Source organism: Lethenteron reissneri, chromosome 53 (genome assembly GCF_015708825.2).
Source record: "Lethenteron reissneri isolate LAM-NWPU_2019-01 chromosome 53, ASM1570882v1, whole genome shotgun sequence".
In the NCBI taxonomy this organism is placed as follows: Eukaryota; Metazoa; Chordata; class Hyperoartia; order Petromyzontiformes; family Petromyzontidae; genus Lethenteron; species Lethenteron reissneri.
The window spans coordinates 11,011,987-11,035,151 of record NC_083831.1 but is presented as its reverse complement, the minus strand read 5'-3'; the positions used below and the strand labels follow the sequence as shown (position 1 = coordinate 11,035,151).

Below are 23,165 nucleotides of genomic sequence, written 5' to 3'. Positions count from 1 at the left end.
TAAGATGGTTTTGCATGGACTTGGAAGGAACACTCGATATGCTTCTGTGGTAACAATTTTATTCTAACAAGCATGTGACATTCTATCATGCAGGTCAAACATGCGTCGATAATTCATGGGTAAGATTATGCACTTAACGAAAAATGGATGACTAAAACACTTCTAACATTTGCGAGACTATGTATTTAACTAAATGGAATAACCAAACTCTTATGCATTTGCGATATTATGCATTAGACTAATATGAATAACTAAAACTCTTATGCAATTACGAGACTATGCATTTGACTAAAATGAATGAATAAACACTTATGCATTTGCGAGACTATGCATTTAACTAAATTGAATAACCAAACTCTTATGCATTTGCGATATTATGCATTCGACTAATATGACTAACTAAAATTCTTATGCAATTACGAGATTATGCATTTGACGAAAATGAATGAATAAACACTTATGCATTTGCGAGACTATGCATTTAACTAAATTGAATAACCAAACTCTTATGCATTTGCGATATTATGCATTCGACTAATATGGATAACTAAAATTCTTATGCAATTACGAGATTAAGCATTTGACTAAAATGAATGAATGAACACGTATGCATTTGCGAGACTATGCATTTACTAAATTGAATAACTCAAAACTCTTATGCATTTGCAATATTGTGCATTTAACGAACTGAATGACTAAAAACCCTCCTAACAATCGTAACCTCTACCTTCCCACCAGGCATCTCATTAGTTCGTTTTTGTATCGATCACAATCGGCGACTGGCCGAGTTTGAAAACAAGCATGACACACTTCATTTTGCGGTAATCAAAAGAACTTATTGTATCCCAGAGGCGAAAGTATATGTCAATAGATTCATCGGCAAGTATAAAATACTTTTAACGGAATGTTTGATATAATGGTGGGTGAGGGCGTGGGTGTGGGAGAGCGAATCTGGCTCTGTTTTAATTAATGCTTCGGCGAGACTCTGACAAAGGAAACTGGTTTGACAAGATTTTCTCTCTCTGTGTACGGTCGATTCGTAATGAGGATTTCGGGAGGTTGAGTTTGCCTCGACGAGTCTATTGATCGCCTATGTGATGAGCGGAATAAGGGAAAGGCACGGAAACAACCTCACTCTTATAACCGACGGACTCTTAATCACTCGATGGGCCACGATTCCTCATGGCCAGCTGATGGTTCATGTAGTTGATAATCAGTCTTCCGATAATTGTGTAGGGTTGATATGATGGTAAGGACGAAATAGATAGTCTCAAAGGGAGGTGGGCGTCGACGCGAGCGCGTGTGAGCCTACGTGAGGGAAGTTGTGGGTACGAACGACTTTCGGAGAAGGGCCCTCTTTGTCGCGGCTGCGGTGATCGGCTGCTTCAGACTCCTGCCTCGGCTGAGCCCGTACGAAGATTGACGGCGTGGCTGCGCTCGTTTGCGTGGTCAGGCGAGCACGTGTGTGGTGGCGGCAAGGGAGCTGGCTCGTTCACTCGTGTGCGGCAGGCGAGCACCTCGGCGATGCACGTCAAGACGGTGCACGTCAAGGCGACGCACGTCGCCACCCCACGAGCCTCGTCCTTCTGGATGACGAGAGCTTCTTCGTTGGCGGCGACGAGGAGAGATGGCTGTCGCCCTGGAGATCTCTGGTGGGGCCTTAGCCCGGAGACGAGATGAGATGTAGGCCGGAGCTCGTGAAGATCTGTGGTGGAGCCGAAGCCCTGGCGACGAGATGGGGCTCAGAGCCCTGGCGATCTCCTTTGTATGGATTTTCCTTCGGTTTATATCTGGAAATTCCACTCAGTTTCCCGAGTTGTTCAAAGTCTGTCATAAAACATTCCTGTGGGTGTGAACCATCTGCGTCTGTGTGTGTGTCGTGTGCGTGTCCGTCCGTGTGCTTATTAGCTTTGAAGACACAGCTGTGTGTCGTTCTGGAAGAAAAGGGGGGGGGGGGGGTGGGGGCCTCGTGACGGCGCCACCGAAGTTATCCATTAGCCAGACCGATGATTCGCGTCGAGTTATATATAAAAAAACATTCGAATCCATGTTTTGTTACTGAATAATATTTGTCGCGAAAACCTACGCATTAAGCGAGCTTAATTATTCCCTCCCTTGCTCGGGGATCATATCTTTTGTCTCGCACAGCTTAAGTTGTTTTGGTTTGGAAGTTGAAATGCGACTTATTTGCTGCTTGGTTCCATTATGCCCAAGTTATGCCGAAACCGTGTTCACGATGTTTCATCGTGACCCGATCTCTCATGGAAATGTTATTTCCTCGCGTGTGCAATTTTTGCTGTCCGTGTTGTGGGGAGACAAAGACGGTTGTTTCCACGGTGGAAGCACCCGGCGCATGCTTTTATTTATTTATCTTCGAAGATGTGTTAATTTCCTTTGAGCCATTGCCCCAACCTTTATGGGTGTCATTTCCTGGCTTTGTGCCTGCGTGTGGAGATCCTCTCGGAAAGACAAAGACGGCCGTGTTGCTCGCTTCCCATGGGGTGTTGTGTTTGGTTAATTTTGAGAGCCTTCTCCGCCCTTGATTCCTCTTCTACTTTAATTCCGTACTTATTATTTGACTTCTTGTGATTATTTAATCTGATATCCCGGCTAGGGATCTTTGTTTTGGAGCGAAATAGATGCCATAATTATTCTTCGATGCTTCGGCCCGGCCGTGTAGAAATTCTTTAAAGGTAAATAATGTCAGTATTTAATTAACAATGATGAGTCGCGATTCTGGTGCAGACTGTAGTCTGATTTCCAATTGGAGTGAGGATGGATACTGTTTGCTTAATCTTCATGGCTAAGTTGGTAACTTTGTGTATCTAACATGGTTCAAAGACCCGTATGTGCTTTTTGTCGTCAATGCTGTTTCTTTGTTAAGAATATAATTATCTCTTCCTCCGTGGTGCCTGGTTTTGTAAGGCTTTTTACGAAAGGGTGTCATTCTAACCCCCCGCCTGCCATTCCCCCCTCCCTTGTTCCTCTTGTGTGAAATTCGGGGAGTTTTTATGACCTTGATTGCCCTCTTTCATGCCCTCTTTCCTTTGAAATGAGGTATGCGCACATCTGTGGAAGTGTGGGGGCGTGTTCGTTCCACGTTGCCCAGTGTCTATTAAAAAAAACGATATTATATATGTTGGCAGAATAATTTATAAAAAAAAATAATATAAAAAAAAATAAAAAGGGGGTACATACACAACACTGCCGTGTTTCACAAGTCAGATCTGAAACACGGCAGAACTGATTTTTCAGCCGTTGCCGATCATTGCTACAACTCGGTGGGCTCTCATGAAATTGTATTTTCCGAGACCAAGGTTCTCTGCAAACCTCTTGGCTACCATCAAAGGTTTGTACACGAAGCCATACAAATATACAAACACAGACATAATTTCAACCGTGATGACGGTTACAAACTGAGTAATCATTGGAAAGATGTGATTAACCATGCAAAAAAGATTTAACTACACTTATTTGCCAATCTTATTTGACAGACAACTATTACAGTTTTTCTATGTTTAGTGGCGGTCTCCCTGTCACAGGTAGTCACAAACCGCACCTCTCCACTCTTAGTCTTAAGCCTCACCTTACCATATTAATAAAAAGTATGCGGCCCTTGCCCCACCACCTTCTCCAACCATTATATAAACGGAGTGGTAGCTACTGCAATCTCTCATTTACTTGATACAGCTGTCGTGGCTGTGATGGTACCACCTGAAGACGGAAGCTTGTGTTGCCTCCGAAACGTCGTGATTTTTTATTTTATTTTACTTTTTAATGTTTTTACCTATGTGACTTTACCGAAAAAACCTAAGAATATGAATCCTTGCAGTCACGAAAGCTTCGAATCTAGAATCTATTAACTCTATTGAGCACATAGGTTATATCAAAACAGTAGTTTATTTTAGTTTTCCTCTGAAACTCTTTGTAAGAATGGAGTCAGGAAGTGATCACAGCACACACGTGCAGCAGCTGAAGTCGGAACTGCTCATCCCAGCAATCAAGGACATCTGAGCCTGGCTTCACACCTCTAAATTGCGATTGAACATTAATTTATGCATTTGTGCATGACACAAATAGTATTATTTTCAACACCCTTTGCTATGTTAGCTGAATTTAGCTTTCATAAACATTTATTTAGAAGCCAGACAGCTGAAATTGTGTGCTGAGTTTTGGGTTAACGTTCATTTTGAAGATACGAGGGCTTCCAGGCATGTTTATGACCATTTGGCCTCTCATTGTGTGCCATAACAGCCCGTGTGATGAATTTGGGACACTTTTTTTTTACTATATCATAAATATATGAACAACTATAGACGTGTAAGTCACGTGTGACTGTGTATATGTATTCCTCTGTGCCTCGATACTGACGTGTAGATGGTGTGGATATTCTTCTTTTTCTGTCTGCAGCTGTCGCTGCCTCTGCAGAATTGGTCTCATGGAGCAAAGGCACTCGGCGCAGCTCGGTGCAAAAAGGCATCAATGCGACCGGTGTGCATACAGCACGGATTGTCCTGCACAGTTGACACGGCACCAGAGAACTCACACAGGAGAGAAACCCTTCAAGTGCAGTGTGTGTGGGAAGGCGTTTGCACAGTCATATAATCTTGTAGCACACCAGAGAACACACACGGGAGAGAAACCCTTCAAGTGCAGTGTGTGTGGGAAGGCGTTTGCACAGTCATCTGCTCTTGTAAAACACCAGAGAACACACACGGGAGAGAAACCCTTCAAGTGCAGTGTGTGTGGGAAGGCGTTTGCACAGTCATCTGCTCTTGTAGCACACCAGAGAACCCACACGGGAGAGAAACCCTTCAAGTGCAGTGTGTGTGGGAAGGCGTTTTCACATTCACCTGATCTTAAAATACACCAGAGAACACACACGGGAGAGAAACCCTTCAGGTGCACTCCGTGCAGGAAGGCGTTTGCGCAGTCATCACATCTTTATGTACACCAGAGAACACGCAAGCATCAGAAGATCCACCAGGAGTGGAGTCTGAAATCAGCTTGTGAAAGTCAAAGTGCCGCAATGAGCCCATCCCTCATGAAACAAGAACCGGAAGAAAATCCCAGCCTGGACACTTTTAAAGGTGTCAAGGTGAAATATGAAGAGGTCAAGGTGAAATGCGAAGACATGATGGTGAAGAGCCAAGAAGTGAAGGTAAAATGTGAAGATGAAGATTCAACTCCCAAATCGGACCTTCACATCGATGGAGGCAACGTGAAGCAGGAGGAGAATTCTGACTGTGAGGCAGAGCGAGGCAACTCCCAGCAGTTTGTGGAAGTGGAGGTGTGGGTGGACTTCCTCCGAGACAATACAAAGTCAAATGGAGACCCGGGAGATGCGTAAGCCTTAGACCAGTGGTTCTTAACCTGGGTTCGATCGAACCCCAGGGGTTCGGTGAGTCAGTCTCAGGGGTTCGGCGGAGGTTAAGACACACACCTGACTCATGATTGTGCACCAGTAAAACATGTACCTATGTTTTGAATTTGAAAAAATAAAAAATAAATTCCAATTAAGAAGGGTTCTGTGAATGCGCATATGAAACTGGTGGGGTTCAGTACCTCCAACAAGGTTAAGAACCACTGCCTTAGACGATGCTGCTCCAATAGATGCACCTTTGTCACAGGCCTTTAATGACAAGAATGTGAAGTTGAACACTCAGTTCCTAGGTTCAACCTGCAGGGTAAGAGCGGCCAGTTTTTGTGGACCTGTGTGTTGGGTAGATCTCTAACCAGGAGCGAGAGCCAATAAGCTCCCAAGCATTCACTCTGTTATCATAATTGCATTTATATTGTGCTTGATTAATTGCCTCGGCAATTCGTAGTTTTGTATCGTTTCTCGTCTCAAACACTCGAAGAGCATCCCCAAGTGGCAGCTGCCCCTGTGTGGCACAAGGTGGTGGCCCTGCACTGGCCTGCGTGTGGACAAGAGCCTGTCAGTAGGGGGTGATGGTTAATGTGGCATCTCAGTTGTGGAGTTTGTAGGTAATGTTTGGAATTTGCAAAATTTTTACCCAGATGCCAGCAATGGCCGACTCGTTTTAAATGGTGCATTAGTATGTTGTACATACACTTAAGCAGACAGTGTTTTTTTGTTTATCTTGTTAATACTATGTAACCTGGTGCAGTAATTTAACTTCGTAAAAATGATTGTCAATAATTTAGAATGAATACTAGTCCGATTGTGTGCGTACATGTTAACATTTTGTCTACAAGGGTCAAACATTGATTAAGTCATGTTAGGACAAAGTCTGTGTTTTTGGAGTAACCTGTACAGATCACTCAGGTGATAAATGAAAGATTTCGTGTCTGCTGATTTGCTTCATAGCAAGGAGGTAATTTTAAGAACACATTTGGAGTGCATTTTTGGTACAGATTTGTATTTGGTTACAAGGCAGAGCACATCTAGTAGATACATTCTGCACAACAACACTCATGAGAATTTTGCATGACATCGTATATGTTGGCGAACTAGGACAAGAAATGGTCCTTGCCGATTAACGTCTGGATGTTGACAACCATGGGGTGAAGCAAGCCTGACCGCCTGCGGTGCCCCTCACAACCATTTACGGCCTTGGGCCAGAAAAGTCACGAAGAAAATTACACACGAGCGACGCATCCACGCAAACTCCCGATGCTCCGTTTTGAAGTTTTAAATTGAAACAACTTTGAATTGTATTATGTTTTAAATTGTGTTTCTTCAATAAAAGCTTATATCATTTTCATCTGGAAGACTTCATTGAAAACGACATTTCGTGTGAATTTTCTCTCGTCGTTAAGTAGATTGGCTTGCCGCGGATTCTGTTTGATGCGGACTTTCACCTGGTTGGGAGAAGAACGCCGTCTGCAGATCGATTCCAACGCGATCGAACGTCTGTCCCTGCGCCTCCGTCGTTCATGCAGGGGGTGCGTAGGTTTGCAGCGCCCCCTGCATGAAAGCGATGGAAAGTGCAGCGTTCTTCACAGATAGATGAAGTCGTGCGCTTATATATTTACGTATAAATTGTACACCAAAACCGGTCCACAGTTGACTTGCACTGAATGCTGCAGTAGTTATATTTTGTGTAAAACATTCCTTTGATTCGCGGAGAGACTGATAAATGAAAGACGTCTTGTCTGCTGATGTTGTTCATATCTGTGTACATCGATATCCCACATGGCTTACACTACACACCACACACAATGAAATAAATATAAACTAGAACGACTTCCGGGGATGGGCAAAGATCGAGGAATCTCTTTCAATGGAGCGAGTTCAGTGTGTTCGATTCAACATCTCTGTCCGTCTGTCTCTCTGTTCGCCTCTGTGTGTCTCTCTGCCTGTGTCTCTCTGTCGATGTCGTCTCTGTGTATCTTTCTCTGTCTCTGTGTTCCTCTTGTCTGTGTCTGTCCGCCTGTCTTGTCTGTCTGTGTCTATCAGCGTCTGTCCCACCGCAGTCAACGACTGTCAGTAGCAGCAGGCGCCCGTTCAACTCCCACGGCTACACGCCACTCAAACTTGCTCCCAACACACAAAGACAAAGACCCCCCGTATAGCCTTAGACTGTAGGGGCAAGTGCTGTTAGCGAGCACCTATTAAGGGCACTGCCGCTCCCCTTCTGTCAACAAACTTGAACTCTGACCCCGCCCTCTAACGTCGCCGCTCAGCGTGACCTCATCTGCGTCAAACGCCAGGGGGAGGTGTGCCTCGCTAGTGACGTCATGTCACCAAGGTATTCACCCCACCCAACTCACGCGCTCTTGAGCGTGACGTCACCTCCGCTCGGCCGCTGCCGATATCTGTTCCAGTGCCAATCCTTATTTGGGCAAAGCTACGCCCGGTGACTGGCGGCTCATTAACATAATTTATTCGTGAAAGTCGTCGCGAGTTGAGAGCCGCTCATTGTGGGGAGGGGAGTGTCATCGTACCCCGCAAGTGACGTCATGTCACCTGCTGCCGCGTGACGTCACGAGGGACCAGAAAGTTGCCGCTCGGCCCGTGCACTGAAATCCGAGGTGAGAAATTCTCATCGCGGTTGTTGTGGTGGTTGTTGTTGTGGTGGTGGTTGTTGTTGTTGTTGTTGTTTACCGAGGTAGAGCCTCGCTCTCTCTCTCGTATGGATGTCAATTGAGTAGCAGCGAGCATGGAAGCGATGTGCACGTTGTAACTTTACAACGCGGGGCCTTGCCTCCTGCCCTCGCCTGATCGCGTTTGCTTCAATTCTCTCGCTTAAGTTTAATTTGTCTTGACCCGGATCGCCACTTTGTACCTTTGTTTAAATATTCTATACTAACACCGTTTTTTTTTCATTTTTTACCAGGCCACGCCCGCTTGAGCTGCTGTACCGCTCTTGTTTTCAGAAGCGACCTGCCCACAACAACAATAACAACAAGGTGAGGCTCGTCAACAGCGTGGCGGTGTTCACTCTAGACACGTGGTGGTGTTCGCTCTAGACACGTGGTGGTGTTCACTCTAGACACGTGGTGGTGTTCGCTCTAGACGCGTGGTGGTGTTCACTCTAGACACGTGGCGGTGTTCACTCTAGACACGTGGTGGTGTTCACTCTAGACACGTGGTGGTGTTCGCTCTAGACGCGTGGTGGTGTTCACTCTAGACACGTGGCGGTGTTCACTCTAGACACGTGGTGGTGTTCGCTCTAGACGCGTGGTGGTGTTCACTCTAGACACGTGGCGGTGTTCACTCTAGACACGTGGCGGTGTTCACTCTGGACGCGTGGCGGTGTTCACTCTAGACGCGTGGCGGTGTTCACTCTAGACGCGTGGCGGTGTTCACTCTAGACGCGTGGTGGTGTTCACTCTGGACACGTGGCGGTGTTCACTCTAGACACGTGGCGGTGTTCACTCTAGACACGTGGCGGTGTTCGCTCTAGACACGTGGTGGTGTTCACTCTAGACGCGTGGCGGTGTTCACTCTAGACGCGTGGCGGTGTTCACTCTAGACGCGTGGCGGTGTTCACTCTGGACACGTGGCGGTGTTCACTCTGGACACGTGGCGGTGTTCACTCTAGACGCGTGGCGGTGTTCACTCTAGACGCGTGGCGGTGTTCACTCTAGACGCGTGGCGGTGTTCACTCTAGACGCGTGGCGGTGTTCACTCTAGACGCGTGGCGGTGTTCACTCTAGACGCGTGGCGGTGTTCACTCTAGACGCGTGGCGGTGTTCACTCTAGACGCGTGGCGGTGTTCACTCTAGACACGTGGCGGTGTTCACTCTAGACGCGTGGCGGTGTTCACTCTAGACGCGTGGCGGTGTTCACTCTAGACGCGTGGCGGTGTTCACTCTAGACGCGTGGCGGTGTTCACTCTAGACGCGTGGCGGTGTTCACTCTAGACGCGTGGCGGTGTTCACTCTAGACACGTGGTGGTGTTCGCTCTAGACGCGTGGTGGTGTTCACTCTAGACACGTGGCGGTGTTCACTCTAGACACGTGGCGGTGTTCACTCTGGACGCGTGGCGAACACCGCCACGTGTCTAGAGTGAACACCGCCACGTGTCTAGAGTGAACACCGCCACGTGTCCAGAGTGAACACCACCACGCGTCTAGAGTGTTCACTCTAGACGCGTGGCGGTGTTCACTCTGGACACGTGGCGGTGTTCACTCTAGACGCGTGGCGGTGTTCACTCTGGACACGTGGCGGTGTTCACTCTAGACACGTGGCGGTGTTCACTCTAGACACGTGGCGGTGTTCACTCTAGACGCGTGGCGGTGTTCACTCTAGACGCGTGGCGGTGTTCACTCTAGACGCGTGGCGGTGTTCACTCTAGACGCGTGGCGGTGTTCACTCTAGACGCGTGGCGGTGTTCACTCTAGACGCGTGGCGGTGTTCACTCTAGACGCGTGGCGGTGTTCACTCTAGATGCGTGGCGGTGTTCACTCTCTGCATGTCGAGATGGGGACAACCGGGGGTCAGGGTCGGGATCGAACCCACGACTTCCTGTATACCAGGAGAGGTAGTTAACACCACGGGGAGAGAGACGCAGCCTCGGCGATGTTGATTGATCCTCAATGAATTTCTTGGTGGAGTAAGGAAGCATTAATACACCACCACCTGTGAGCCATGCCAGTGTGTGACAGTGTAAAGTTTGTGTTTGCAGTAAATTCTATTAACTCTATTGAACAGGGAGGTTATATCAAAGCTGTAGTTTGTTTTTTGTTTTCCTCTGGAGCTCTTTGTAAGAATGGAAACAGTCAAGAAGTTAACACAGCACACACATGCAGCTGAAGTCAGATCTGTTCATCCCAGCATTCAAGGACATCGTGAGCCTGGCTGGCTTCACACCTGTTGTATATGTTGGGCCTTGAAAAATTAATTAAAAATAATAAAAATTAAATGTAAATAGGAAAAATGTGTAATTATCCGAAATTATGCTAATTAGGGAGGTGATCCTATTAAGTTATGCAACTATATGCAATTATGCTAATGTATGCAGTTATGATAATTATGCTTATCTTCGTTGCCTAGGGTCGTATTATCACTCGGGATAATACAATTAGTCTCGTTTTAACATTTACTGATTGTGTCTTCGTGTCTCCAAATTCAAATCTCACCGCAGGATACAGTTCTCATAATTGAGATCATTACGCATGAACTTAGGAAGGCACCACTCGGACTCTTTTGTGTTAAGAAATTTAAATTTCTAACCAAAAACATAACTTTAATATTCGAACTCTTATGCTTGGAATTGTCAACACAGTACCCCTTGAGATGTTCTCATTGATCCGTACATTTAACCCTCAATGATTACGTTGTTTACTGGGTAACAGAACATTCGATTAATTCCTCAGAGTAACGCGAGCATATACGGCGATAGGAAGACGTCCTTAAACATGCATGCGACGATATTCATACGAACGGCAATAAAGAAACATTTCCCGAAAGCAAAAGTATACGTCAATTAATTCATTGGCAAGATTATGCAATCAACGAAAAGGAATGACAAAAATACTTCTGAACGACCGTATCCACGTAACTCAATGGGCAGTAAATGCTTTTCATCTTATTCGTCCCGATATGCGTGTTGTGTGCGTGTGTCTTCTTTTCCACTTGTTGACTTGGCGGATTACGCGGTACGGCGTTCCTTGTGCTGAAAATACCTCGGGATTCCCAGCAGGGCCGCTGGGACGGCGTGTGTGTGTGTAGCTGTGTATGTGTGTGTAGCTGTGTACGTGTGTGTGTAGCTGTGTGTAGCTGTGTGTACGTGTGTGTGTAGCTGTGTGTACGTGTGCGTGTGTGTAGCTGTGTGTACGTGTGTGTAGCTGTGTGTACGTGTGTGTGTGTAGCTGTGTGTACGTGTGTGTAGCTGTGTGTGTGTAGCTGTGTGTACGTGTGTGTAGCTGTGTGTACGTGTGTGTGTGTAGCTGTGTGTAGCTGTGTGTAGCTGTGTGTACGTGTGTGTGTGTAGCTGTGTGTACGTGTGTGTGTGTAGCTGTGTGTACGTGTGTGTGTGTGTAGCTGTGTGTACGTGTGTGTGTGTGTAGCTGAGTGTACGTGTGTGTGTGTGTAGCTGAGTGTACGTGTGTGTGTGTGTAGCTGAGTGTACGTGTGTGTGTGTGTAGCTGTGTGTACGTGTGTGTGTGTGTGTAGCTGTGTGTACGTGTGTGTGTGTAGCTGTGTGTACGTGTGTGTGTGTAGCTGTGTGTACGTGTGTGTGTGTGTGTGTAGCTGAGTGTGTGTGTGTGTGTAGCTGTGTGTACGTGTGTGTGTGTGTGTATAGCTGAGTGTACGTGTGTGTGTGTAGCTGTGTATGTGTGTGTGTGTTTAGCTGTGTGTGTGTGTAGCTGAGTGTACGTGTGTGTGTGTAGCTGTGTGTACGTGTGTGTGTGTGTGTGTGTAGCTGAGTGTACGTGTGTGTGTGTAGCTGTGTGTACGTGTGTGTGTGTGTAGCTGAGTGTACGTGTGTGTGTGTACGTGTGTGTGTGTAGCTGTGTGTACGTGTGTGTGTGTGTAGCTGAGTGTATGTGTGTGTGTGTATAGCTGAGTGTACGTGTGTGTGTGTAGCTGTGTGTACGTGTGTGTGTGTGTGTGTATAGCTGAGTGTACGTGTGTGTGTGTAGCTGTGTGTGTGTGTTTAGCTGTGTGTGTGTGTAGCTGAGTGTACGTGTGTGTGTGTAGCTGTGGGGAGCAATAGTGTAGCTGTTAGCGCGCTGCGCTATGAACCTGGCGACCCGGGTTCGATTCCCGCTCACGGCCAACACCAGTGACGATTATCTGAACCGGTCCTGGGCCTCCCCTAGGTCGACTCAGCCTTAAATGAGTACCTGGTGCGGTGTGTAAACGTCGCCACTGGGGAGACAAAGGCGGTCGGGCGTGGGGCTGGCCACCCACCCCCTCGTGTGCCGTTCCGGCCTTCATAGGTGCTCGCTAACAGCACTTGACCCTACAGTCTGTTAAGGCTATACGGGGATCTTTGTAGCTGAGTGTACGTGTGTGTGTGTAGCTGTGTGTACGTGTGTGTGTGTAGCTGTGTGTACGTGTGTGTGTGTAGCTGTGTGTAGCTGTGTGTACGTGTGTGTGTAGCTGTGTGTACGTGTGTGTGTGTGTAGCTGTGTGTACGTGTGTGTGTGTGTGTGTAGCTGTGTGTACGTGTGTGTGTGTGTAGCTGTGTGTACGTGTGTGTGTGTGTAGCTGTGTGTACGTGTGTGTGTGTGTAGCTGTGTGTACGTGTGTGTGTGTGTAGCTGTGTGTACGTGTGTGTGTGTGTAGCTGTGTGTACGTGTGTGTGTGTGTGTAGCTGTGTGTACGTGTGTGTGTGTGTGTAGCTGTGTGTACGTGTGTGTGTGTAGCTGTGTGTACGTGTGTGTGTGTGTAGCTGTGTGTACGTGTGTGTGTGTGTAGCTGTGTGTACGTGTGTGTTCGTGTAGCTGTGTGTACGTGTGTAGCTGTGTGTGTGTGTAGCTGTGTGTACGTGTGTGTGTAGCTGTGTGTGTAGCTGTGTGTACGTGTGTGTGTGTGGCTGTGTGTACGTGTGTGTGTAGCTGTGTGTACGTGTGTGTGTAGCTGTGTGTACGTGTGTGTGTAGCTGTGTGTACGTGTGTGTGTAGCTGTGTGTACGTGTGTGTGTAGCTGTGTGTACGTGTAGCTGTGTGTACGTGTGTATAGCTGTGTGTACGTGTGTGTGTGTATTAAACACACGGCACTCTTCCTCTTGGCGTTGCAGCTCTCTTCACTGCTGGTTGAGTTGGCGTGATGCTCGCCGTAGGCGGTGTGCGATGATTCCGTCATCAGATAGCGCGCGCAGCTTGTCTGCTGGTCGCCGCTCCTCACTCTGGCATTGGTTCCTAGCTGGTGCTGGTCGGTGTGTGTGTGGGTCGAACCCACGGCGCTCTCGCTGGCGCTGACACTCTTGCTCATGGGCGGCTGGTCAGGCTCTTTCCACTGCTCCGTGCTCTCTCCTTGATCGTGCAGCTGCCAGCTTCACACGGACACCTGCCCTTACTTCAGGGCTTGCACTGGCTCAGGCTCTTTCCACTACTCCGTGCTCTCTCCTTTCTCTCTCCTTGCTTTCGCCCTTGGCGTGCAGCTGCCAGTTTTGCACTGGCATTGTGTTACCTCTCCCGCCCTCACTTCGGGGCTTCGCCTTGTCGTTGCTCAACTTTCGTGCTCTCCACCCTTCTTCTAAGAGGGCTGCTGCTGTGAGCTGCTCGTCGCTGGCTGGATCACTTACTCTCAAAACTTGTAAATTGTATTAGCACACCTCTTACGCAACTCTGATAGCTTGGTACAATACAACTTATCGCAAACCCTCGATTCCACAAGCGACTCAAAACATCAGGATGAATGTAGAATAAACTTTCAGCGATACTCTGTCAGTTCATACCGAACTCAGCTCTTAACAACACATCGTCCCTTCGCTCCACGAGACACGACACCCATGGTTGATCTCGAGGCCATGCCCCGGAGTTTGCCCCTTTGCAAGACTGAATTGCATGATCTGTGTCGTTGGTTATATCTGAAATTCCCTCCCCTCTCTGTGCGTCTCTTGCGAGAGAAAAAAAACAGATGCCCTCTGTCACCGTCCTCTCTCCGCGGCCGCGCCTGAATGCCCCCCCCCTTCCCTTGATGACCCCGGATGGGCTGTTTTCCGTCTAAGTTTATGCTTGTTGGCATCCCCCCCCCCTTCGTTGTGTTTGTTAGCTCAAGGCCAGACACCCTTCATACGTAATTGTGGCTGCCATGTGTTTGTGTCAAATTGTTGGAAGACAAAGGTGGCCGGGGAGGCTTTGATTCCATGGAATACATATTATCCGGTCTTGTGTGTGTTGGACCTATTTCTTGTACCTCTTATGAGTTACCCCGGGTCTAATATCTCGTGGTTATTATTTGGTTCATGTTTAACCAAGAACCAAGATTCGTAATGCCCCTCGTTGTTACCATTATTCCGAGGGTTTTGCCAAGCTTTGTTGTAAGTCTGTGTCACCAGGGATCGGTGTTTTATTTTGAGTTATATTTTGATATCCCGAGGCTGGAGATATAACCAAGCGCTCACTTTCTTGTCTACCAGAATGCACATTCCTTGGTTCTCTTGGTGAAGTTACATGGATAGAAAGATACAATACAAAATGATATACGAGTTGAATAAGGGTGAAATAAAATAAATAATAAACAGGACCCTGCGGGGTGGGCTGGTAGGAACGAATATCAAAGAATATAAACATAATGTATTATTACACTTGTTTAGCCAGGAAAGCCCCACTGTAGGTTTTTGTAGGGTCCTGCCAAGTGTTTGCAGTAGGGGGCGATGTTGCTACACCTAATCGGACGATACGAAGGGAGACTTTGAGGCCTATTTCTAGGCTTTAGGCCTAGCTGTAGGCTTTAGGTCGCTGTGAGTTAATATTTAATTTAAATGTTTTAATTATTAATGTAAAAGCTTGAAATTTAAATGTTTCTATTTTAAAAAATCAGGGAATGTAACATTGTGAAACATTAACTCCCTTTCACACACGCGGGGGTACGATACGAAGGGAGAGTTTCAGGCCTAGTTCTAGGCTTTAGGCCTAGCTGTAGGCTTTAGGGCGCTGTGAGTTTTTTAATTTAATTTCAAAGTTTTAATTAAAAGCTATCTCAGGGAATTATAAGGAATGTTACACGTGTTTAGCCAGGAAAGCCTCATTAATTTAAATGTTTTAATTAAAAGCTATCTGAGGGAATTATAAGGGAATGTTACACTTGTTTAGCCAGGATAGCGTCACTGAGTCTCAAGGTTTTTGTAGGGTCATGCCAAGTGTTTGCAGTAGGGGGCGATGTTGCTACACGGACGGACGGACGGACAAATGGACGGACGATATAATCTATTGGTGTCTGGTCCACTTCGTTCCTACCAGTATAAAGCCGCTCATATAGACTGCAGTCTATAACGTCGATTTGTTCTTTTTGACGAGTTTCAAACTTTTGCCGTTAAAGAAAATGCGAGTTGTAACGTCCGTTTGTCTCTGCTATGTGCTCTGGAGATTTGTTTGTGAACTGTCCAAAACGTCCGGGGAGGTCATGTCATATGGTCATCTGCCAGCCTGGAGATTTCCAGATAGTCGCGAACCCCTCTTTGCCCCGAAGTTTGTTGTTTAATGACCTCCAGATGCTTGGTGTGGTTTGAGGGGTAGCGGAGTTGAGTGTTGGTTTCATTTATTAATTATTTAAGGAAAAAAATGGGTCGAATTATTCTCAATATATATTTTTGGAAAAGGTCTATATATACAACACACATCTAAGTTGCGATTGAGCATGAATTTATGAATTTCTGCACAACACAAATAGTATTATTTTCAACACCTTTTGCTATGTCAACTGAATTTAGCTTTCATAAATATTCCTTTTGCAGCCAGACAGCCGAAATTTGTGACCATTTGCCCTCTCATTGTGTGCCATAACAGCCCGCGTGATGAATTTGGGAAGCTTTTTCACTATATCATGAATATATAAATAAGTATTGACGTGTAAGTCACGTGTGACTGTGTATATGCATTCCTCTGTGCATCGATACTGACGTGTAGATATTTTTTTTTCTGTCTGCAACTGACGCTTCCTCTGTACTTTCCTCTGCAGAATTGGTCTGATGGAGCAAAGGCACTCGGCGCAGCTCAGTGCGACAAGGCAACAATGCGACCGGTGTTCATACAGCACGAATTGTCCTGAACATTTGACACGGCACCAGAGAACACACACGGGAGAGAAACCCTTCAAGTGCAGTGTGTGTGGGAGGGCGTTTGCACGGTCATCTACTCTTGTAACACACCAGAGAACACACACGGGAGAGAAACCCTGCAAGTGCAGTGTGTGTGGGAAGGCGTTTTCAGATTCATCTACTCTTGTAACACACCAGAGAACACACACGGGAGAGAAACCCTTCAAGTGCAGTGTATGTGGGAAGGCGTTTGCAAAGTCATCTGCTCTTGTAGTACACCAGAGAACACACACGGGAGAGAAACCCTTCAAGTGCAGTGTGTGTGGGAAGGCGTTTGCAAAGTCATCTACTCTTGTAGAACACCAGAGAACACACACGGGAGAGAAACCCTGCAAGTGCAGTGTGTGTGGGAAGGCGTTTTCAGATTCAGCTCATCTTGTAAAACACCAGAGAACACACACGGGAGAGAAACCCTTCAAGTGCAGTGTGTGTGGGAAGGCGTTTGCACAGTCATATGTTCTTGTAGAACACCAGAGAACACACACGGGAGAGAAACCATTCAAGTGCAGTGTGTGTGGGAAGGCGTTTACAAAGTCATCTACTCTTGTAAAACACCAGAGAACACACACGGGAGAAAAACCCTTCAAGTGCAGTTTGTGTGGGAAGGCGTTTGCACAATTATATACTCTTGTAACACACCAGAGAACACACACGGGAGAGAAACCCTTCAAGTGCAGTGTGTGTGGGAAGGCGTTTGCACTTTCATCTACTCTTGTAAAACACCAGAGAACACACACGGGAGAAAAACCCTTCAAGTGCAGTGTGTGTGGGAAGGCATTTTCACATTCATCTACTCTTGTAAAACACCAGAGAACACACACGGGAGAAAAACCCTTCAAGTGCAGTGTGTGTGGGAAGGCGTTTTTAGATTCATCTCATCGTGCAAAACACCAGAGAACACACACGGGAGAGAAACCCTTCAAGTGCAGTGTGTGTGGGAAGGCGTTTGCACTTTCATCTACTCTTGCAACACACAAGAGAACACACACGGGAGAAAAACCCTTCAAACGCAGTGTGTGTGTGAAGGCGTTTGCACAGTTATCTGCTCTTGTAGCACACCAGAGAACACACTCTGGAGAGAAACCCTTCAAGTGCAGTGTGTGTGGGAAGGCGTTTGCAATGTCATCTGCTCTTGTAGCACACCAGAGAACACACACGGGAGAGAAACCCTTCAAGTGCAGTGTGTGTGGGAAGGCGTTTGCACAGTCATCTGCTCTTGTACCACACCAGAGAACACACACGGGAGAGAAACCCTGCAAGTGCAGTGTGTGTGGGAAGGCGTTTGCAAGTTCATCGACTCTTAAAAAACACCAGAGAACACACAAGCATCATAATATCCACAAGGAGCGGAGTCTGATATCAGCTTGTGAAAGTCAAAGTGCCTCAATGAGCCCATCTCTCATGAAACAAGAACCGGAAGAAAATCCCAGCTTGCAAACTTTTAAAGGTATCGAGGTGAAATATGAAGAGGTGAAGGTGAAATGTGAAGAAGTCATGGTGAAGAGCGAAGAAGTGAAGGTAAAATGTGAAGATGAAGATTCAACTCAAAAATCGGACCTTCACATCGATGGAGGCAACGTGAAGCAGGAGGAGAATTCTGAATGTGAGGCAGAGCGAAGCAACTCCCAGCAGTTTGTGGAAGTGGAGGTGTGGGTGGACTTCCTCCGAGACAATACAAAGTCAAATGGAGACCCGGTAGATGTGTAAGCCTGAAACGATGTTGCTCCAATAGATGCACCTTTGTCACAGGCCTTTAATGACAATAATGTGAAGTTAAACACTCGGTTCCTAGGTTCAACCTGCAGGGTAAGAGCGGCCAGTCTTTGTGGACCTGTGTGTTGGGTAGATCTCTAACTAGGAGCGAGAGCCAATAAGCTCCCAAGCATTCACTATGTTATCATAATTGCATTTATATGGTGCTTGCTTAATCGCCTCTGGCAACTCTGAGTTTTGTATCGTATCTCGTCTCAAACACTCGAAGAGCATCCCCAAGTAGCAGCTGCCCCTGTGTGGCACAAGGTGGTGGCCCTGCACCGGCCTGCATGTGGACAAGAGCCTGTCAGTAGGGGGCGATGGTTGATGTGGCATCTCAGTTGTGGAGTTTGTAGGTAATGTTTAGAATTTGCTCAATTTTGATCCAGATGCCAGCATGCAATGGCCGACTCGTTTTGAATGGTGCATTAGTATGTTGTACATACACTGTTAAGCAGACGGTGCGTATTTTTTTTAATTAGCTTCTTGTTAATGCGATGTAACCTAATGCAGTATATTTCAGTGCAGTCTTTCAATTTTGTTAATATGCCTGTCACTAATTTTGAATGAATACTTGTCTGATTGTGTGCGTACATGTACCATTTTGTCTATAAGGGTCAATCATCGAATAAGTCATGTTAGGACACAGTGTGTGTTTTGGAAGTAACCTGTACAGATCACTCAGGTGAGACTCATTGTTCTTGTGATACAGGTCAAAGGGTACTTTTGTGTTTTCAGGAAGCATCTCCCTCTGGAGCAACTCATTGTCTTTGAAATAGCGAGCACACTCGGATCATTCATCAGTTACAAGGCGACCACTTAAAAGTTACACCTAGAGGAGATACATTCTCTACAACTTGAATTATAATTTGGTATTACGTGTTGACACAAATTTTGTCTAACTAGGGCTAGAAATGCTCCTTACTGATTAACGTCTGGATGTTTGAAGCTATCGGTTGAAGCAAGCCCGGCTGCTCTTGAGACGCTGTGCACCAATAAGGGTCCACAGGTGGCTTGCACTGAATCATTGACGCACTCCCAGAAGTCTGTGCTTGTTATAGTTTATGTAAAACATTCCTTTGTTTCGTGGAGAGATCGATAAATGAAAGATGTCGTGTCTGCTGATCTGCTTCATAGCAAGGAGGTAATTTTAAGAGCACATTTGGAATGCATTTTTGGTACAGATTTGTATTTGGTTACAAGGCTGAGTGCATCTAATAGATACATTCTGCACAACAACACTCATTAGAATTTTGCATGACGTCGTATATGTTGGCGAACTAGGACAAGAAATGGTCCTTGCCAATTAACGTCTGGATTTTGACAACCATGGGGTTGAAGCAAGCCTGACCGCCTGCGGTGCCCCTCACAACCATTTACTGCCTTGGGCCAGGAAAGTCACGAAGAAAATTGCACACGAAAGACGCATCCACGCAAGCACCCAATGCTCCGTTTTGAAGTTTTAAATTGAAACAACTTTGAATTGTATTATGTTTTAAATTGTGTTTCTTCAATAAAAGCTTATATCATTTTACATCTGGAAGACTTCATTGAAAACGACATTTCGTGTGAATTTTCTCTAGTCGTTAAGTAGATGGCCTTGCCGGGGATTCGGTTTGATGCGGACTTTCACCTGGTTGGGATCGCGGGATTGAGATGAGGCGACACAGAGCTGGCCGTGCCAGAAGACTGCCGTCTGCAGATCAATTCCAACGTGATCGACCGTCTGTCTCTGTGCCTCCGTCGTTCATGCAGGGGGCGCGTAGGTTTACAGCGCCCCCTGCATGAAAACGATGGAAAGTGCAGCGTTCATCACAGATAGATGAAGTGCGCTTGTATAAGAGTACTAGTGGGAAGTACCTGGCGTTGCCCAGACGAAAGACACACACATGGACTTAGACCCACAAACATCGACCCACACACACAAACACATCGACTCACACACACAGACATTCGCTTTAGATACACACACATGGAGTTACACAAATCGACGTAGACACCTACAGCGACTCGAACACACACATCGATTTACACACACACATGGACTCGCATACAAATGTTGAGGTGCAAATGACGATGCGGAGGCAGGTCTTCAGTTCAGGGCTTGCGCCAGTTATTTATTAAGCGTTTCGGATAACTTCCCCAGGGGTAGGGGTCCTTCACTAGGTTTCTTCACACGAACCTTCACTCTGTCTGTTCCTAGCTCGGCTAGCTCCAGGGCTCTCTCCCTCGAGTCGGATCGGGGGTTCAGCCAACACCGACCAGGGAGAGCAGCACCTTCTATCACTACGGCCGGCTTGTCTCCAGACTCCCTGAGCTTTACCCCTGGCTGGCTCTTCAACCGCTCTCTATCCCGGGCTCCCAAAGTGACCCTACTTTCGTCACGGGGTCCCCCTTAAGTACCTAGAGGAGACATGACGTCATCGCCTCGCCCAGCAAGCATAACGTCACCTCCCATGACGTCATCGTACTGGACAGCGAGCATGACGTCACATCCCCATATTACTCCTCTACACATAGACACACACACATTGGCCTACACACACATACGGACTCACACAGACATGGACTTTAGATACACACATATGGAGTTACACATATCGACTCACACAAACACATTGGCTTACACAAACATGGACTAACACACACATGGACTAACACACATACACATCGACGTACATACACACATCAACTGACACACATAGACACACACACACAGTGACTTACACACTCACATGAAGCCATGCACACACTTGGACACACACACACACAGCGACTGACACACATCGACTCACACATCGACTTACACAACAATCCCCGATGATGCCACAGCGAGAGCAATTCTCTCTCTCTGGCGAGCATTTGCGAGGAGCAGTTTTAAAACAAAGGTCTTCCCAGTACTGGCAGGTGCATCAAGGATACAAATGACTCGATTTGTAGTCTCAATGTCTTCCAAGATTTCCGTGTATGCTTCTATTTGTGCATCCATCAGCTTTGGTTAATTTTCCTAAATAAATGTAAGAAGCTGTAAAGCATAATATCATATTTCACGTAGGATCTCTTGAGCAAGGGCATGCAGGTTGTCCCTGTAGGGTGTTGGTAGTCCCATAGACGTGAAGTATTTTCCAGCAATGGAGTGCAGTTTGTCGTGAAGGAGGATGAGGGCCTGTTTGAAGATAACATCAGAAATGTTGACGTCCACGTTTGTATTTTGTTATTGAGCTCCGTGGAGGATGTCCTCCCATTGACATATTTCGTTGCTTCCTCTTAGTACCTTTCACGCGACGGTCAATGGTATAGTGTATAGCAGATTGTATAATAATAAATAGTATAAAAGTGTAATGTTTTATACAATGTATAAAGTAATATATAGTATCGTAATTGTATAGTGAATATACAGCAGTGTGGTATACAGTAGGGTAGGTAGAATAATACATAGTGTAATATTACAATGTATAGTCTAAGGTATATGGTGGTGTATAGTAATACAGTATATAATTTAATGTTGGGTTTGTCTATGGCAGTATATAGTACGGGGTAGACCCGTGTGATGTAAGAGAAAAACGTTTAGCTGGAGGCATATTATATTTTTTGCGACATACAATTGTAATGTATTACTTACTGTTAGTAGCTCAGCTTATTGGAGAGTATATTTAGTATATTGATGATACTGATGTAGTTTATATTTTAGTTTTTTTTACGTGGTGGTTTAGCTGCTGCAACTCCATACTATTAACATTCCTTCCCTTTATTAATGCTACCCCTACTCCCTCCCTTTGTTGCTGCTAATCCTGCATACTGCACGGGCATAATATGACTTTGAACCCCCCCCCCCCCCCCACCTCCTACGCATTCCACAAGTAGTGACTAATCACATATCTGCATTTCCAATAAATATGCTAAATTCCTCTTGATATGCAAATTTATTTGTCAAGGCGCCCTTCCCCCTCCAACCCAGCTTAAATATACGCTGCCAAGCATGGTGGTGCTCATTCAGACGCTGTCTTTCCGACAAACCTGTTCTTCACCTGAGGACGGCTGTTTGCGTCGTGGCCGAAACGTCGTGAGAATTGTATTTTATTATGTTTTGTTTTTATTATTTTATGATTTCCCTTCTACGTGACTTTACCGAAAGAACCAAGAAGATGAATCCCTGCAGTTACGAAATCTTTAAATCATGATGGTTAGGTCATTTAGCGAGTGTCCATGATGGTTAGGTTATTTAGCGAGTGTCCATGATGGTTAGGTTATTTGGCGAGTGTCCATGTTGGTTAGGTTATTTAGCGAGTGTCCATGTTGGTTAGGTTATTTAGGGAGTGTCCATGTTTGTTAGGTTTTTTGGCGAGTGTCCATGTTGGTTAGGTTATTTGTCGAGTGTCCATGATGGTTAGGTTATTTAGCGAGTGTCCATGATGGTTAGGTTATTTAGCGAGTGTCCATGATGATTAGGTTATTTAGAGAGTGTCCATGATGGTTAGGTCATTTAGCGAGTGCCCATGTTGGTTAGGTTATTTAGAGAGTGTCCATGATGGTTAGGTCATTTAGCGAGTGTCCATGTTGGTTAGGTTATTTAGCGAGTGTCCATGTTGGTTAGGTTATTTGGCGAGTGTCCATGTTGGTTAGGTTATTTGGCGAGTGTCCATGATGGTTAGGTTATTTGGCGAGTGTCCATGATGGTTAGGTTATTTAGCGAGTGTCCATGATGGTTAGGTTATTTAGCGAGTGTCCATGATGATTAGGTTATTTAAAGAGTGTCCATGATGGTTAGGTCATTTAGCGAGTGCCCATGTTGGTTAGGTTATTTAGAGAGTGTCCATGATGGTTAGGTCATTTAGCGAGTGTCCATGTTGGTTAGGTTATTTAGCGAGTGTCCATGTTGGTTAGGTTATTTGGCGAGTGTCCATGTTGGTTAGGTTATTTGGCGAGTGTCCATGATGGTTAGGTTATTTAGCGAGTGTCCATGATGATTAGGTTATTTGGCGAGTGTCCATGATGGTTAGGTTATTTAGCGAGTGTCCATGTTGGTTAGGTTATTTGGCGAGTGTCCATGTTGGTTAGGTTATTTGGCGAGTATCCATGATGGTTAGGTTATTTAGCGAGTGTCCATGATGGTTAGGTTATTTAGCTAGTGTCCATGTTCGTGTGTATGTTGAACTTCTTTCACACCGTATATACCGTACATCCCCTAACCCTAACCCATAACCATAACCCCTAACCGTAAACCCTAAC

General features: G+C 46.1%; 1 protein-coding gene across 2 annotated transcripts; it reads left to right on the top strand.

The window, feature by feature from the left end:
- The first annotated feature begins 97 nt into the window (after positions 1-97).
- On the top strand, positions 98-19,493 carry LOC133356159 (zinc finger protein 883-like). Of its 2 annotated transcripts, XM_061573526.1 has the most exons (5): positions 98-119; positions 1,454-1,652; positions 4,411-4,964; positions 10,946-10,961; positions 16,094-19,493. In XM_061573526.1, exons 1-5 carry the CDS (start codon positions 116-118, stop codon positions 17,889-17,891), a joined length of 2,571 nt encoding a protein of 856 aa, XP_061429510.1. In that variant the 5' UTR covers positions 98-115; the 3' UTR covers positions 17,892-19,493. The 2 variants fall into 2 exon arrangements, with proteins under 2 accessions (XP_061429510.1, XP_061429509.1); XM_061573525.1 differs by lacking the exons at positions 98-119; positions 1,454-1,652; positions 4,411-4,964; positions 10,946-10,961 and adding exons at positions 7,866-7,998; positions 8,304-8,376 and having other exon boundaries at positions 16,046-19,493.
- Positions 19,494-23,165: the final 3,672 nt, after the last annotated feature.